General features: G+C 41.0%; 1 protein-coding gene across 7 annotated transcripts in view; it reads right to left on the bottom strand.

Moving 5' to 3' along the window:
• Positions 1-7,285: 7,285 nt before the first annotated feature.
• The window catches only part of cacnb3a (calcium channel, voltage-dependent, beta 3a), a 51,510-nt gene continuing 40,838 nt past the window's right edge, over positions 7,286-17,957 (bottom strand). For 5 of the 7 annotated variants that reach the window (XM_059011317.1, XM_059011318.1, XM_059011320.1 and 2 more), the window contains 8 exons: positions 17,382-17,401; positions 16,937-17,017; positions 15,968-16,026; positions 15,173-15,273; positions 13,524-13,675; positions 12,668-12,763; positions 11,844-12,014; positions 7,286-8,298 (listed from right to left, as the gene is read on the bottom strand). In XM_059011317.1, coding sequence (XP_058867300.1) covers positions 7,987-8,298; positions 11,844-12,014; positions 12,668-12,763; positions 13,524-13,675; positions 15,173-15,273; positions 15,968-16,026; positions 16,937-17,017; positions 17,382-17,401 — 992 coding nt within the window. In that variant the 3' untranslated portion in view covers positions 7,286-7,986. Of the gene's footprint in view, positions 8,299-8,771; positions 8,818-11,843; positions 12,015-12,667; positions 12,764-13,523; positions 13,676-15,172; positions 15,274-15,967; positions 16,027-16,936; positions 17,018-17,381; positions 17,402-17,957 lie in introns of all 7 variants that reach the window. The other 2 variants (XM_059011322.1, XM_059011323.1) reach the window with 1 other exon arrangement.

Here is a 17,957-nt window from a genome sequence, read left to right as displayed (position 1 = left end):
GACATTATGACAAAATACCAAACCGGGCACTGGAGAGGGAAAAAAAAGAAAACTTTTTTGTATGTATGGCTCTTGAGTTAAGCATTTTATTCTAGTTCTCTGTAGTGCATGTCTGTCAGAATTGCCAGGTATACTGTAATACAGGACAGGGGTTGTCGAGACAGGATGCTTGTTCACAAGACCGAGTAAACGGAGGTGGTTCTGTTGGCTGCCGCTAGAGGGAGACTGTTGCAGGCAGTTGTGCACTGTTGAGGCCCTGGGTGCATCCCCGCTCAGCTACAACATGTGGCAAGGGGCTTGTTTGTGTTGCCAATGTGGAGGAAGAACTGTACTTGAGAAGCTTCCTGGCATGTTTAAGGATTTGTTTTATTGTGTGATAATATTTCCCTGGGAAAGGAAAATGAAAACTGTTAATGTTGTAAAACTAGCAGCACAAATGTGAGAGTACTTTAAACGTATCTCCTAAAAAGCCACTAACAAATGCTTTAATTTCAGTTTTCTTATGGCATTGTTGCCCGTCCCTATTATTGTGTTGAGAATATTGAGGTGTTTTAAGTTCATGCAGTATATTCTAATATTTCACACAGCAGGTAAACTGCAAGAGTCCGTTTAGCTCAGGGGTGTCCAATCACAGTCCTGGAGGGCCATGCCACTCCAGGTTAAACAGGTGAAAGTAGATCATTCTAGGATTGTGATAGTCTAAACCAGGGGGTGGTTAAACACAGGAAGTGGAAAGGTCATTTTCATCTAAAGAGTTGTTTTTGAAAGATCTGCACATTCACATCACAGCACAAGATACAAGCTTTAAATCAGAACATCTTCAACACATGATGCTATTGCTAGTTGCTGATGCAGGTTTTAAGAGAGTTGTTAGCTATGCATTAAACATGCTTGGTACCAATTTTGTAACATCAACAGTTTTGTTTTACTTTCACTAGAAATGGTTCAACACTTCATGACCGGTTGAGACTTTGCTGAATCCGACCCCATGTTGCAATGAATCAATTGTTTACATTGCAAAGAAAGGGTACTACTTGTAACTGGGACAAGTTAATATTTCCAGTGCAAAAAAAATAAAGCAGATGTCAAATAATTTGTTATGATGAAGATGGGATCAAAACATTCCTTTACATTCTTTAATATGTGTGAAATTGTATAACGTCATAAAATAAAATCACATCCATTTTTAGTAATAGTTTTTTTTTAATCTCTACTTAAATAGAAAGGCATTCTATACAGTTTCAGGCAGCAAGTTAAGAGATATTTTATATTTTCTATTCAAAAGTTTTTTTCTCAGAAATACACGGTCTGCATGGTAACGCTAGTATGCTGTAGGAGTGTTGAGGAGTGGTGCTAGTGCATTTTATTTTGTGTGCCTACAAAGCCTAAAGTGGACATCAAAAACAAAATAGTGCAACTTGTTAACTTTACACAAATAAAGGAAATCTAAAACACTTCTAAGGCTTACTTATAGGCTCGTATTGCACACAGACTCCTAAATGTTTCACAACGAATTGTGCTTAAAAAGAGATGATTCCCAAATAAAGGATTTTTGTAAGCTAAGAAAGAAGACATGGTGTAACAAATGAACCTCCCCCTAATGTGCATAATACAGTGATTTAAATTTGTTTTAAAAGAGATTTCTAGACTTGTCACTGACTATATATATATATATTTATTTATATAATTAATAGATTTTTTTGGTATATAAAATAGGGACATTGGTCAAACCAGTAGTAATAATAGTTAATAAAGTATAGTGGAACAGTATAAACAATCAGGTATCATGCAACACTTGCATAGGAAAAATTCTCTTTCAATCATGCTGTGGTTTTTTTTTTCTTCCAAAATACTGAACAATTATATAGATTTGTAACAGACATAGAAACGACTGAGTTTGAGAAGCTGCAGTATATTACAGAAACATGTTTCTGTGTTCAAACAATAAAGCATCAATCAGAAAAGAAACGGATGGGGGTTACATGAGCTGGGGTTGCACAAAGCAATAGTTTATAGGGACACGGTAATTTTTCATTGAAACCACATTTTCAGAAAAAAGTTTAAAACTTCCCTTGGTAACAGCCGGGTGCTTCATAGCGATACAGTATCATTTCAAGTAGAGGCAGGAATGGGGAAATTACAATTTGATTAACCTTGCTTTTTATATTCGGAGGTTTAGGGATTAACATGCAGTACAATACAAAATACTGTTCTGGTAAGGAATACAATGTGCAGTAATACCCTGTGGCCACCGGAGGGCAGCAATGGCCCATCAAAGTGATAGATCCACAGAACGAGGCTTTGGCTACCTGAGAACCGAGAGATTGCAAGAGGTTAATTGCATAAGTCTCAGCCACACACTGGAGGTAAATAAAAAAGATGAAATTTGCACAAACTATATTTTTCTAGCATGGGCTAGTATAGTTCTATACTATTAGTATAGGTCTTTGCAGAAAAGGTTCACAAAAGGTTGGCATCATGCAGACAATTACCAATTTGTCCCAAATGTAGCTATTTCTATAGGTTCACAATACTAATTAGCACCAGGGTTCAAACAATTTGAATATGCACGAAAACAAACCGGAATTGACATTCTAAACGCATGTACGTCTGGGAAAAGCCCTTTTCCCTTTAAATCGTTTAAACTGGCCTGAACGAAACAAATAAAAAAGTTTTTTTGCAACTTGGTCAGGAATTGCTGCTTGTAGTGTTTTGTATTTTAAAACTAGACAAGATGTTAACAGTTTGAATTCGTGAGTTTTGATCATGGTGCCCTCTGCTAATAAAAGGTGTCCCTTTTGAAAACCGTGCAATTGACCTAATTTACAAATCATTTAAGAACATGCCATCATACTTAAATATATAAATATATCTAAATAAACAAAACTATACCGATTCACAACATTTAAAACACGTCGGCTTCTGAGCCTATCTAGATTAATATCAAATTACAGATGAGTAACACCGAGCAACAGCTCAAGAACAACACAACACTACATGCTCTGCTACTGTGCTGTAATCTTAAATGTGAATTGGCGCCACCTACTGGCAGAAGAAAACAGTCAGGATTCTTCAGTCAAGGCCTACTGGTTATATTAACAGTGATACATTCGATAAAAGTTGCCACTAACTTAAGTACTAACACTCGTATTTACTGCTGTATTGACTAAATCAGAATATCTCCTATCTATGATAAAGAATATTTAGCACTATACTGTATATACGCATAGCTATCACTTTAAATTAGGAATAGAAACGCTAGTTTGTAGCACATTAAATGAATCATTGACAAGAGCCCTAGAGGCACTGACGTGTTACATGTGAATAATGAGAAATAAGGCGTTTTGCACTACTGTAAGCGATCCTAGTGAAAGCTTTGGACACGGTGATTCCAGTCGAGCGATACGGTAGGGAAGTGAAATGATTAAAACGCGTTAATCATGAAACCTGCACAGACCTCTGTATTAATAATCACCGGTATTGAAATGGGCTCTTAAGGTTAAAGGCGGTTGAGTGCTAAGGCATGCAACAGACACTCCCAATCGAATCACTGAAGGGCTGTGTGTGTCGTACGCTCCAGACTGTGATTACTAACACACGCGTTATAATGAGGTGAAGGCATCGTGTGTGTGTGTGTGTGCTGTTGTGTGTTAGATTGCTTTTCAATTTTGCAGATTTGGGATAAATTGGTACTCTGTACAAGCATGCTGCCTCCTTTGGCAAATAAAAAACGGATGCATCTTTATAGGGCATCATTCTTAAACTTCCCCCCACATTATGGTTTGTGTGCCAGCAGATGGGATACCAATTACTCATTACCGTTCGAGAATCTCGGATTACTGAAAACCACTTTGGTCAAATGGATACCAGCTATTCTTACAGGGACATAACTAAAATATAGGCCTAACTCCGTAATACTTTTAAAACACACAGTTTTAAAAGGCAACGTTCTGAAATATACTGCAGCTTTCTGTAAGTTTTTTTTTCTTTTTGCTTTCCCTGTTTTCTTAAAATGTTAATTAGAAACAATCCTAAATGTGTAAACATTGTAACAGTTTCAACAAGATACAAGTTCATACCGACATAAAAAGCAGGGCCTCTTGATATATATACAAGTTTTCCAAAGCGTCTGCACGCGGGGGTCGTTTTCTGAACCCCTCCAACACCAACGCTGCAGGGGAGCTGTGACGCTGCTTACGACAGGTACACTAGCAAACACACGTCCACTTACGCCGGGACCGAGTGCTTATATGTGAGATAAGATCATGGGTTGTATTACGTTATATAAAAAAACTTTATGAGGCAATCTAAAACCCACTTAAAATGTTTTAATACGGTCAATGTTGCTATGGCAAATCATCATGCTAAAATAAAGCCATTTGATAACCCTTTCAGCCCCCACATCTTGCAAGATTAAACTGTGGAGCGTATATTTGAAACCAAATGGTGAACTGCATTTTTACACAAAACCGCCAAGTGCATTACTGCAAAATTATACGCACCAGTTAAATGCAGATTGTGTATTTTCAGGAAGTCCTTGTTTTGCACGGGTACAGTAGAGTAATGTATTTTAACTACAGCACACTCTGCTTAGGTTCTCTCATTTTTACTATAACTGGTTAATCCACTGAACTCACGCAAAGCAAAGACGCGTTTGCAAAGTCACGTGAAACTAATCGTGGTGTATGGGTGAACCGTTCAGCTGGGATTCTGTCTGTGCAGCAAGGAGTTGAATGGAGGGCTCAGAAAACGACCAGCTGCGCATCTGGTAATTAGTACAGTTTCTGTTTGATCTGCTGTCTTAATTCAATGTGCAAATTGTTATTATTATTATTATTTTTCGTACATGCGGTAATAGTTGCTTCACATAAAACTGGAGTTCTGCCCTGCCCAGCCTGGAACGAGAGATCCAGAGCGCAATGGAAAGACGCCGAATCGGCAGTTGGTTCCGAAAGAGAAAAAATGCGAAGAAACAAATAGAGCAGACTGTCCCTTATAAAAGTTTACCACTGTATTTTTGCAGTTTTATAATGCCTTCACCATTGTTATACTATGCGTTTGCCCTGGTGTGCCATGTTTATTAATATGCTTTACCTAAAACACATTTACAATGCTGTACTTACCCGTGCTTTCACTGTGGTGTCACACTTTGCAATGCTTTTACTATGGGGTGTTTTTATAAGGGTCCCATAATACCATGATTTGTTTTGTATATGCTTTACCATACCTCTCTGTGCTTTGCTATGCTTTTATGGTAAACTTCTAAACGGGACAAGGCAGACTGTCGCTCTGCACTTGGATAAATCCATGCGCATGTGGCAGTCTGTCTCCGGAGCTGCGATATCGATTTCTTCTTTTTTATGCCAGTTCCTTTTTACCCTGTTTTATAGGCGTGAAAATAGCAGTCCCTGCATATCATCACACAACAGACACGTTTGGCTAATCGAAGAAGTTGGGGGTTGATTTGATCAACATGTACCTCCGTAAGTCTCAGCTTTAGTATTAATGCATCTCAGCCCACGAAAGAAGTGTCAGAATTAAGCAATGTGACGACACATCGCCTGTTTATGACTATCCCAACTATTTTTCTTGGAATTTCTTTTAAACTGCAGATTGCCGTTTTTATTTAAAAAAAAATTCCAAGCACTGAAAATGTCACGTTTTGCAATTCCCACAATACTAAAAGCCAGACTCCTTCATCGGAGACCAAGAAAACTGCCTTCAAAGTCATGGAATCCTTACATTATACAACATAAGAAATGGGGCTGAAGTGAATTAATTTAGGTTATAATTGCATCTTGAGGGGGTTTGCTGAATTCATCATAAACCACTCCAGCTTTGCTCTTGTGGTTTATGGAGTCACCAGAACCCCTTGATGCAATTATAACCTTATACTAACTGGTGAGCAATTTTTCTCAATGGGCTAATCCAGTTGATATTTCCCATAATACACTTCTGGTTGAAACAGGAAACACACGCTCATTCACATCACATGACCACAGAAATACCCTACAAGTCATTTAGGAGTGTAGTCTCCAGGTCTAAGTTTCTAGCAATGAGAGTTTGATGCAATCCAGGGAGACTTCCCAGTGCTGTAAAATGCTTTAAAAACCAGCTGTGGCTTATCAGGAGTAAAGGATCAAATCAACTCCTAAGTAACTCATGTAATTAATGGCAATTCCAGTATTATTTGTTTTAAATATTTGTCTATGGAATACTGGCACTAAAAACGAAACCGTTTAGGTTTTTTTTTTTTTACTCCTTTGAAAAGATGACGTCTGCAGCAACCGAGCGATACAAGCTGTCATTCATTAATACTGTATCAAAATAACCAAGCAAAAATTCATACCATATGTTTAAAAAAAAGGAAACAACACCCTCTCCCTCTGGTTAGCAACAGAAGCAGGATCTAGCAGGCAAATGTGCAATAAGACCCCCCCCACCCCTCCTTATCTAAAGGCAAGCTTTGTTCCGTGTAGCAGGCATTTCAACCCCCCCCCCCCCCCCTTTAAAATGTACATCGTAAAAATGCAAACTTAGAGAAAAAAGTGAAAAACAAAGGCAGCCAAAAATCGAGCGATCCCCATTGTGATTCTATAGAGGCATGTTTACACTTGGATTCAATCAAAATTATAGCACAGCTATACAACATGGGGAGCTTGGTGCTACGCCTATAGCGGCGCTGTCGTTTGTCTTGGTTCCTGCAAGGAGCGTTAGGGTTACTGGTCCTAGGCTGCCGTTTCTCAAGGATCGTATACTGGTATTGTGTCGTCTTGTAAATCAGAAATTTAGACAGTCTGAAAGGCTTTTAAAAAGCCGAAAACAAGCCAAACCGACTAATCAAAATCTGCCGTGATTGGATGAAATCAAGTGCATTAAGGTCTACAACAAGCAACAATACTCTTCCCAGTCAATGAGTGTAAACAGGACATGAACTAAACATCGGTCACGGACAATCAGAACGATCTGGTAATCTAATGAATTATACATCTAATCTGGCCTCCTGAAGACTCAAAAAAAAAAATGAATGAATACATTGTAATCCTTTTTATTCAGCTGGGTTCGGTTTAGCCCTGTTCGGACACTCTCTGGTTTAGTGGTGATTTCGCGTCGGTAACACTTTTTGCAGTGCAAAAATTGGCATCAGCAATATCAACTAAAATGCTAAGGATGATCACTGAGGATTTTAGTAAAGTAGTGGTGCAGTGAAGTGAATGGAAGTCCTCAAACTCCAGACTAGCATATTTCAAATGTCATTTCACAGGTTAGCATGCAACACCGGGAGCCAGCTGTAATTACCTGATTAGCTACCTACTATTCTTCTACTCTGAAGTGCTACCACATACGCCAGTGCTCAATGAAAAACATCCCGTAGTAACTAGAGTGGGACCTCACATCTTACTCCGCGGATACCTACAGCACAGGAAGTGGATGAGTGTGCCATTCAAACGGAGATCGAAAAACTACAGCAGATAGAAGACAAGATGTAAACGGCTTCAAAATGTTCCACTGTTTTTTTTTCTGTCCCTTTACTTTATGATGTTTATGATAAAGGCTTCTCATTGTAAATTACTCAATTCCTTTTTTTCTGTTAACCTGCTTTAGCCTGAGTTCTGGAGCTGCTCTTCAGTTCCATCTGCCTGCTGTAAATACAAGATCAGATCGAGGGTTGTTTTAGAAGCAAGGCCAGCACGAGCTAGTGACCTGCCACAAGTTTGCTTTAGTTTTGCTGGCAATACACTGCTGTGCACTAGATGGCGCTGGTGGTTACGTATATAAAGCCACTGGCTGATCTTGCCAGGCACACTAGAACTGAAGAGCACCTCCTGAACTTGGAGCCACCCTGACTCCAGAAGCACCCCGAAGGATGGCAAACATCATAAAAATCTAAGGGAACAGAAAGAAAAAAAAAACAACGCCACTGACAAAAGTGTTACCGTCACCAACTGCAACCCCCCCCCCACCACCACCACCAACGGGTGGCGTTCAGTAGCTGTCCCGCGGCCACGCCCGGCTGCGCTGGCGGTTGTTGTGCTCGTTGTGGCTCTGCTCCGAGTCGCGCTCCAGCAGCCGGTCCTGGGAGTCGTGCCCGTTGGCGCTGCGCAGGCTGGGGGTGGGGTTGCGGTGGGGTTTGTATAGGTCCTGGTAGGCGTCCGAATACTCGTCCGTGTCAAGCTGGCGGGAGCCGCGCTGCGAGGGCGGCTGCCAGGCCCTGCCGTCCCCTCGCGAGGTCTCACTCGTCTCGTCCGACTGCACCAGGCTGTCCTGCTCCCCCCGCTCCTCCTGCAGCTGCTGCTCCTGAAGCAGGGAGACAGGGAGACAGTCAGCCAGTGCTCATTCAAAACCACTCTGAACTGAGCCTGCTTTTACCAGCCTAGAGGGAAAACGCCTCTGTGGTGAACAATACCGAACGAAACACTAAAACACCAAAACTCCAATAATCAGAACGCCCATGTGGAAAAAACAATGTCTTTTGCAATATAAAAGTTTTAAGGTAGGCGGTATAAAAGATCAGAAGCTGTTTAGATCATTCAAATAAAACCCTTTGACATGATGCAATTAAAATATTGTTACCATGTACTGATGCAGTGGAGAAGCACAATATGAAATTATAGAATGGGGGCGAGGGAAAACACTAGCATGATATCATATGTGAATGGGTGGGCCTTTTAGTGCTGGTTAGCTATTTTTAGATTCGATTCCGTGTTGGGGGGGGGGGGGGGGGACGACAAAAAAAGGGGTTTATTACAATAATTATTCCAATTACTCACCCCGTTAAATAACCGATCATTCAATTAATTCCTGTGTCTCAGAAAACTGTAAAAATGTTAAGCAGTAGCAAGGGTTAGATGAAATATTGCAGTGGATTGTTTTTATTGAACAGTGAATGAGCAGCACGGTGCTTTTCACTCAGACAGACAGGTGAATCTGAGCACGTCTCTAGCAGGGATCACAGCTCTAGCACAGTCAGGGAAAGCTCTGTGTGTACAGTGCGTCTATGGTGATGTATCGAAGGGTGCTATTAAATGGCTGGTTTCACACTAGCTGTGAAACCAGCCAAAAAAAAAAAAACTGGTGCCTGTGTTAAACTAGAGTGCATAGATGACAAAAGGTTAAAAAGTAGCTGGAAATTTAATTTCTTATTTATATCTTTCTCCTATCCCCCTTGCTTTTTTATAAGATCATTAAAAAATACCCACGTTTGTGAGTAGATTTATAATCCTCTGCAGATCTCCAGCCCCCTTATTAGTTGCCTTTGCTCACTGTTTATTTTTGCACTACCCACACAGAGCCATCCCGGCTGCCCTAATGCTGTTACTGTGCTTGAACTACAACAGAGTTTAACCGGAGTCTGCGTACTGCATGCAATCTGGGATTATCCAGAGCACAAGAAGAACCGAGCCTTAATCTGGGGGCCCAATTCAGTTCAATCTGGGGAGGGGAGTGAGGATATACAAATGCATGCACTGCACAGCTAACCAACACCTCCACATTTGCTCCATGTTTTGCATGAATTTTATTTTAGCCAGATCATTGTTCCAAAATAGACCTCTTTACTACAGAATGCATCTAGCACTGGGATGGAAATAAGGCACCCACTGCATAATGGTTACAGCTGTTCCATGCAGGTGGAGTCTTGACAGGAATGCTACAGTGATGGGTGAGCTGGATAACACCAGAGTGAGGGTGCTTTGAAAGCAAGTATGGACAAAGTCAAGTCGATTCAAATCATATTTTTTTCCATCCAAACATTCATCTTGCAAAGCAAATTAATGTCATTGTAAGACAAATACTGAAGCAGAAAAGGGCTCCATATTAAAAGCAGTGGGTATTGATTTCATAGATAAACTCGGTTTTGGAGATAAAGTATGACAAAAGTTAAGTTTCTTTTGGTATTTCTAAATTATGCACAGTTTAATAGTTATGCATGAGCATCTAAAGCAATTGTTTAGCAGTACACAGCTATGGCCAAAAGTTTTGCATCACCTAGAATTTAGGATTGAGAAAATATATATGAACATAATTTAGATCTTTTATTTAACATCCTGTAATCAAATAAAGTACAAAATGATCTCGCAAAAGTCTACCGGAAGCCATAATAGTAGTACAGTATTTCATGTTAGATTTCGAAATTCAATATGTTAACGTAACATTATTCAGCAGGTTTCATTCGACTTTATGAAGCAAAAATAGTTAATTCTATAGGACGATGCAAAACTTTTGGCCATAGTCTAAAACAACTGAAGATTAGAAGCATAGAGCAAGGCAGACATAGGACTGTGTTTAATCAATATGACTCTGTTGTGTAAACTGGCTCAACTGAACAGCTTGTCTCTATAATGCTGTGATAGCTACAAAGGTGCTTTCATTTTGATGAATTCATTCTCTGTATTTGGAGAACTGAGTGTATTGCGGCAGTGCTGAAGTAATAAGGAGATTGAAAAATCATCCACCTATATTTAGATCCAGGGAAAGGGACGAGTAAAACAAACCAGATGCTTTTTAATAAAAGGGATCTGATAATTAAACTAGAAAATGCATTGCCAATATTGAGAGCAGTATAGTGTGAATATCAAGCTTGCTCCAAGCTCACTGTCCACTTGAGAGGACAGGTCACACTGTAGATGACAGGTCGTGTGTTACAATGCTGTGAACCCACTGAGGGGTCCTGTGGTGGAATCACAGCATTTAACAACCTGTCGGGCAGCGATTGCTTTAATGACGGGCTGAAGTTTCAAATAAAATGTGTTGCGTTTAACTGAAGTCACATTGAGGACTTTTGACTTTCTTTTTCGTGTGGTGAAATTCAGTTATGGTTATCTGTATCCTGTAACCGCATGAGCGAGATTGTGAAAGATCTTCTTTACTCCACATCGAAATGAACTCAATTTTACCATAAAGATCAAATACACTCCGTGATGTTAATGTAACAGAAATACGAAATAACGATTTGGAACAACAAGAAAAGAAAATCATCTCAAATCGTGCTGTGACTTAAAGGGCTTTTTAAGCGATCTAGTGCTGTATCAGCCAGGGCTGTAGCAAGCTTGAATTAGCTAGTTTCACCCCGGAGCTTTCAATAAAAGGGGGAGGAAGAACCGGGAACATCTATGCTCAGCAATGCAGGTACTGCACAGGCAGGGCTGGGAGTCGGAAGAGGACTTGCTAGGCTTTTTAAAATCAGTTTCATGAGACAATCTATTTGCTTTTATCATATTCGCCAGCCAGCACACCTACTTATTGGTTTGGTACAGCCATGCACGGCCTGTCAGATGACCAGCGGTGCAGCAGACTTTTTCAAATGCAAACCCTGCAAGTCCAAATTGACCTATAATCCAAAAAGCATCTGTAGAAAGTAAAGTTAAATTTCATAACGCTGTGCTGAAAAAACATCCCTAACTGCTTTGCTTAGCAAGAGTCTACTCTACTGAGGCCAACGGAAGGTAAGACCGCTGATGTTTAAAAAGGTTAGCAAGGATTCCTTTAACATGGTGCAGACTGATCAAACCCTTTGGGAGTCAGAGAGTGAGAAAGCGGGGCTAGGGAAAGAGGAGATGCTGCAAGACCAGAGAAGGAGAATAAACTGTAAAGATGGCAAACCTCCTGTGAAAGTAAAAGCAACAAAAAAAGGAACAGTCAATAAAAGTGTATTATTTAACTTTTAACATTTTTCAGTTGTAGCGAAAACAGTTTTCTGAGCCTCTGAATGTAATGTAACCCTGTAGGACTTACCACGCACACACACACACACACACACACACAGGATCTATGACATCGCCTCTGATGCCTTATGGGAGACCCTGCGTGCCAACCAGATGATTCCTCCCCAGCGCTGCCTGTACCTGTAAACTGGATATGACGGAGGGTGGTGTCATCAGGTTTTGTTCCAGCAGGGGGTTGATGGGGGTGGAACCAGGTAGATGTGTCGCACGCCAGTACACCTCCAGGTATTCAGCCAGGTGTTCACAAGCATCCTCCAGCTGGTTCTCATCGAGGATCACGTCGAACATTTCCTGGGGAGGGCAAATAGGGTTAACCGAAATAACAGCGTATCGTTAAGCACACTAAAGAAAGCTTTCTGATTTCAAATTCTGACTTCTGGATAAGCATTGCTAGATTTGTGATCACAGAGAAAGTTTGCTATGAAGATGGGGATTGTTCTAACCCAGGGGTGTCCAAAACCGGCTCTTCCACTCCTGGTCTGTGTTCCAACCATGTTCTAAATTGTTTAATTGAACCAATTAAAACGTTGAGACCCTGGAGTCGTGATTTAATTTTACCTGTTAGACCTGGACTGGAATGAATAAATCTGACCACTATCCTTACAAAGGGACGTACTTGTAAAATCTGTCCTGTGTTTTAGCAATGCACAGCTTTTTAAAGATTCCTTTTTAGCAATTTTAGCAAATTGCCATTTTTTAATCTCGCTTTCTTTCACGAGAAACTATAAAATCAGACAAATGCTAAATATAAATATAGGAATTATTACATATATATTTGCAAAGTGACCACAGTGGGCATCATTGAAGTGTACTTGTGTATTTTTTTTTTTTAATCAAATCCTTCAGGCACATTTTAGCAGGCATATTCCCATGTTTAAATGCACAGTTACTGCAGAGGCATCGGGTATTTCCAAATAACCGGATTGTCTTGCTCTGGCACTTACCGGGGGGCACTGGACAAGTTTATCCCCAGCCATCATCTGCACATTCAGGTGTTTGGTCTGAGACTTTCCCCTCGACTTGATCAGTCTCTGCAGCACCTGAAGAGGAGACAGTCGGTCGTACTCACGATGGCAAGCATTGCAACTCGTGCTTCACTCAGTGGTTTTGAATGACGAATACATACATCCACTCCATTCGCAATCAGGTTTGCCTGTGTATCATTTTGACATTGTGAATTGCAATATACAGTTGAACCTGCCACAACCGATTTCATTGCTTCCTGAGGTCCATCGGGTATGTGAAAATATCTCGGAGGGAGTCGTTGTACTACCTTGTGGTTCTTTTATTAATGTCTAAAACACCAAAGTACAGTACTGCATGTATACTGTACAAAGACATCTGTGAAAATTAATACAAAACTAAGCATTGTAATACAGTATTTAGCCATTTACAAACCAGCAGTCAGAAAACAGTTCTTACCGCGCTCTCTCAGTCTGTGCCAATTGACAGTTTTTTTTGCACTGTGTGCAACTGAAACCATCCTGTCCTGCCAAGAGCTGAATTTAGTGTTCTTGATCCGTAATAAAATGTGCATTGATCAGCTTCCATCAGTACCGTCCAGTTGGTAGCAGCCTGTGTAAATGGCACTTGCCAGAGGTCTACTGGTTAGAGGGGATCGTATCTTACAGGATCGGATGTGACAGGTTCTACTTGAATTTGCAATACGGAAAATCAATTAATAAGACATGTGGCTGTGAAACTTTAATAGGTGTCTATTTGTCTTCTGCTTGTGTGTTGATCATGGCAGGATTCTTGATGTGCAGTTTTATTTTTAACACCCACAAAGACTGGCCGTACCTTTGGCGAGGACACCTTGACGTACACAATGATGGGAGCGAGCGAGGTCTTGGCGAGTTGTGCCGGATTATTGATTGTGTCTGCGTCCAGTACCACCAGCTGTAGAGTCTTAGCCAGCTCAAAGATCCTTTCAATCTCACTCTGCACCTCCGCTGAAAGAGGAAAAGCACTTTCGCTGGGATGGAAATGAAACTCCTGTTGCACTGCAGTTTCACCCATTCCAGGTTTTACTATGAGCTTAGATTAGCCACAGGGTATAGGTAACAAACTCAGGTGTGTCTAACTATAGCAAAACCAGGAATGAATCAAATCATTTTTTGTTATTTCAAATACACAGCTTTAGTTACTGCTTCCCCTTTATAAAAAAAAAATGCTTAGCACCTTAAACACGTATTCAGTACAGGACTGTTTAAATAAGAACACAAACCAGTTATGTGTCATTCTTTTGCTTTCAATTAGAAGTTAACCATGCTTATGTATGTGGGGTGCTGGCCTTCTGTGTGAGCTCAAGTATTGCCGCTTGTGGGAAGTAATCTGAAAATCTCAGTTATCCTAATCTAATGGTACAGCGTTTATAGACAATGCAGGTTTTGGTATTTCTAAGCTGCTGCTGGGAGGCAATGAGAGTGTTTTGTGATGCGTGTCCAACCTTTAAAAAGGCTCACGATTACACTGTGACTCACCTAAACTGGAACGTGTGTTGGAGCGCTCCATGATGGTTTAAAAAGGCTCACGATTACACTGTGACTCACCTAAACTGGAACGTGTGTTGGAGCGCTCCATGATGGTTTAAAAAGGCTCACGATTACACTGTGACTCACCTAAACTGGAACGTGTGTTGGAGCGCTCCATGATGGTTTAAAAAGGCTCACGATTACACTGCGACTCACCTAAACTGGAACGTGTGTTGGAGCGCTCCATGATGGTTTAAAAAGGCTCACGATTACACTGTGACTCACCTAAACTGGAACGTGTGTTGGAGCGCTCCATGATGGTTTAAAAAGGCTCACGATTACACTGTGACTCACCTAAACTGGAACGTGTGTTGGAGCGCTCCATGATGGTTTAAAAAGGCTCACGATTACACTGTGACTCACCTAAACTGGAACGTGTGTTGGAGCGCTCCATGATGGTTTAAAAAGGCTCACGATTACACTGTGACTCACCTAAACTGGAACGTGTGTTGGAGCGCTCCATGATGGTTTAAAAAGGCTCACGATTACACTGTGACTCACCTAAACTGGAACGTGTGTTGGAGCGCTCCATGATGGTTTAAAAAGGCTCACGATTACACTGTGACTCACCTAAACTGGAACGTGTGTTGGAGCGCTCCATGATGGTTTAAAAAGGCTCACGATTACACTGTGACTCACCTAAACTGGAACGTGTGTTGGAGCGCTCCATGATGGTTTAAAAAGGCTCACGATTACACTGTGACTCACCTAAACTGGAACGTGTGTTGGAGCGCTCCATGATGGTTTAAAAAGGCTCACGATTACACTGTGACTCACCTAAACTGGAACGTGTGTTGGAGCGCTCCATGATGGTTTAAAAAGGCTCACGATTACACTGTGACTCACCTAAACTGGAACGTGTGTTGGAGCGCTCCATGATGGTTTAAAAAGGCTCACGATTACACTGTGACTCACCTAAACTGGAACGTGTGTTGGAGCGCTCCATGATGGTTTTCTTGTTGAGAATGGATCGTTTGGCGAGAGAAAGGTCAGCAGTTACCCGTGTGATAGATATTCTGAAACGCCAGAAGAGTAAAGGTGTAAATCAGACTTTAATATTGGAACTAGGCAAACTGATTATACCTCGTTTCCATGCAACTCTCAACCCAGGTTGAAAACCCTGTTGCCCTGATACTGCGTTTCCATGTTAGTTTAGTCAACCCGCATTGGCTGCCAATCCAAGCTGCCCCGGATTTTGTTTTGGACCCTTTCCCAAAGCGGGCCAAAGCGGGATGGGTGGAGGTACATCACAATGCTGACCAATCAAGTGACGAGTGGGTGTAAACATTTAATCCATATCTGGGGTGAGCAGGAAACAGAAAATAAGAAACCTTTAGCGAGCAAGCAGCAAACATGTTTTCTCCGTGCTTTAATATGATCATGTTGGTTTTTTTAGTAACTTGCTGGGAAAGAACCGTCAAAAACTCTCCCAGCATGGAAACGGGGTCGGGCAGATCACTGGGGGTTCAGGAGGAATGCGTGAGCACCCGGATCAGCTCGGACTGGAGCTCAATCCGTGCACATGGAAACGAGGTATGAGATTCCAAGGACTGTCCTCCAGTCCAGGGCAGGCTTGAGGCACAGAGCCTGACCTGCTCCCTCACCCCCTAAGAACGGGTGCTTTCTCCAGTCCAGGGCAGCGAAAGAGTCATACGCCTCAATGGACTGCCTCAATGGACTGCCTCAATGGAAGACCGATAGTTGACTCACCTTCCATCAAACCTGTGCTTCAGGAAATCGAACAGTGCCTTCTGCATCATATCAGTCACCTGTGGAGTTAGGGCAGGAGGCAAAGGCTTAATAAGCAGTGTTAATCGAGGCAGGTTATTGATATCTGTTAAACAGTACACTGGCACTGCTATATGAGCATTAGCAGGTAACAGGGTTGGAAAGAAGACTCATGTTGCATAGCAGTTTCACCCATTCCAGGTTTTACTACGATCTTGATTAGCCCCAGTGTATAGGTAACAAGCTCTGATTAAATGCCTAGTAAAACCAGGAATGGATCAAACTGCTATGCAATGGGAGTCTTATTTCCATCCCTGAGGTAGGGTCTGTTTTGATAGTGACAGCACGCTAAGCCATTGAACATGAAGCAAGAACAGAGAACAGGAAGATGAGAAGACAAACAAATAGGATTAAGCAACATTGATTTTAAATTTTAGAAAAAAATATTACGAATTCCCATTGAACACTTTTCTGTGGTGCATTTGTGTTTAGGATAAAATGAAATATTAATGCATTACAGCCAGGAATCCAAAATTGGATTTTGTTCTAAGAGCTTCAGCGACGCTCGTTTTAGCTGGCAGCGTCTGAGAGCTGTAAGGAGCATGTCTAGAGAGGCTGAAATATCAGATGCCAGCTTTTATGAACCCTCGGGGGGGCAGGGGGAAGGGAGAGCGAGGGGGGAGTGTGGAATTATTAGAATCTTATTTTAAGCACCATTCTATCTTAACTCTTTCAAGTCTAGGATTGCTATTCCAGATTCCGTCTGCAAGCAAATGTCTGATTTCCTTACGAAAGTAGAATTTTAAATAACATTTAAAAAAACATGTTTGCCCCAGCACTACACTTTCACATCACTGCAACGCTCTTCCTCTGTTTCTCTAAGGGTGTGGATGGAAGGCAGCTGTAGATTGCTGTGGTTGATTGACCAGGTCATGATGTTCCAGCTCTTACCTCATATCCCTTCAGCGAGGGACCAACCAGCACCACCGGCCTCATGGAAGGAACCACGTCGTAGGGGGGGATATGCTCCGTCTGGGGACACACAGCACAGGTATGATTAACACCTTGGGGACCAGCGACACCCCTGGAACCTTGCGTTTTAGTATCGCTTGACTGCTTTTTGTGTTGACTGTGCTTCACAGTAAACTAACAACAGTTAAACTGGTTGTCCAAGACTCATAAGACCTATCAAGTGTATGTTGAATTACAATATAGTTAATAACGTCAAGATTTGTAAGTATTAAAACTATGAAAAAATATCTAATCCTGTTTAAAAAAAAACTGAAATAATTCAATAAATGAATGTCATGCTTTAAAATGTATTTTATATATATATATATATATATATATATATATATATATATATATATATATGTTCACAATATATCAGTCCTACCTGTTTTTGCTTCTGTTTGGCTTTTGAAAACAAAACAAAAAAGAATTCAAATATAAACACACATATGTAAATATGTATTCCGTTTCTTCACATAGAAAAAGCACCCACTCTCACCCACTCACACCTTATGGTACATTACTTACTATTAGTAAATTTAAACCCAGTAAATATAAAAATGCATTTTGACCTCGAAAGTGTGTTTGCACAGTTACGTGGTGTAATGAGTTTCAATATTTAAAAGTAGATGAAACAGAATTTAGCTGCTAAACCAGTGTAAAAAAATGCAGTCTGGTCTGTATAAGTCTTTAGTCTATATTATGCCTTGTCTCCACTGCCCTTCCCAGGTATAGCTGAGCTGGCTGGTCTGGGTGAGGTGTAGGTAAATATGGCTGTCTGCGTTCCAGTGTAATTGTCAGATATAGCTGACAGGAAGTAGTTGCGCGCCAGTAAAAGTTCACTTTCGATTGTGGGATTGATTGCGAAGATGGATGAAGTTGAACAATCATTTGCGATTGTTTTTAGTTCCCCAGCTGTCAGTAGTCTTATTAACAAGGTTCCATCATGAAGCAATAAGAG

Source organism: Acipenser ruthenus, chromosome 42 (genome assembly GCF_902713425.1).
Source record: "Acipenser ruthenus chromosome 42, fAciRut3.2 maternal haplotype, whole genome shotgun sequence".
NCBI lineage: Eukaryota > Metazoa > Chordata > Actinopteri > Acipenseriformes > Acipenseridae > Acipenser > Acipenser ruthenus.
Note: the sequence above shows the minus strand (reverse complement) of the source record. Positions and strands in the feature narration are given on the sequence as shown.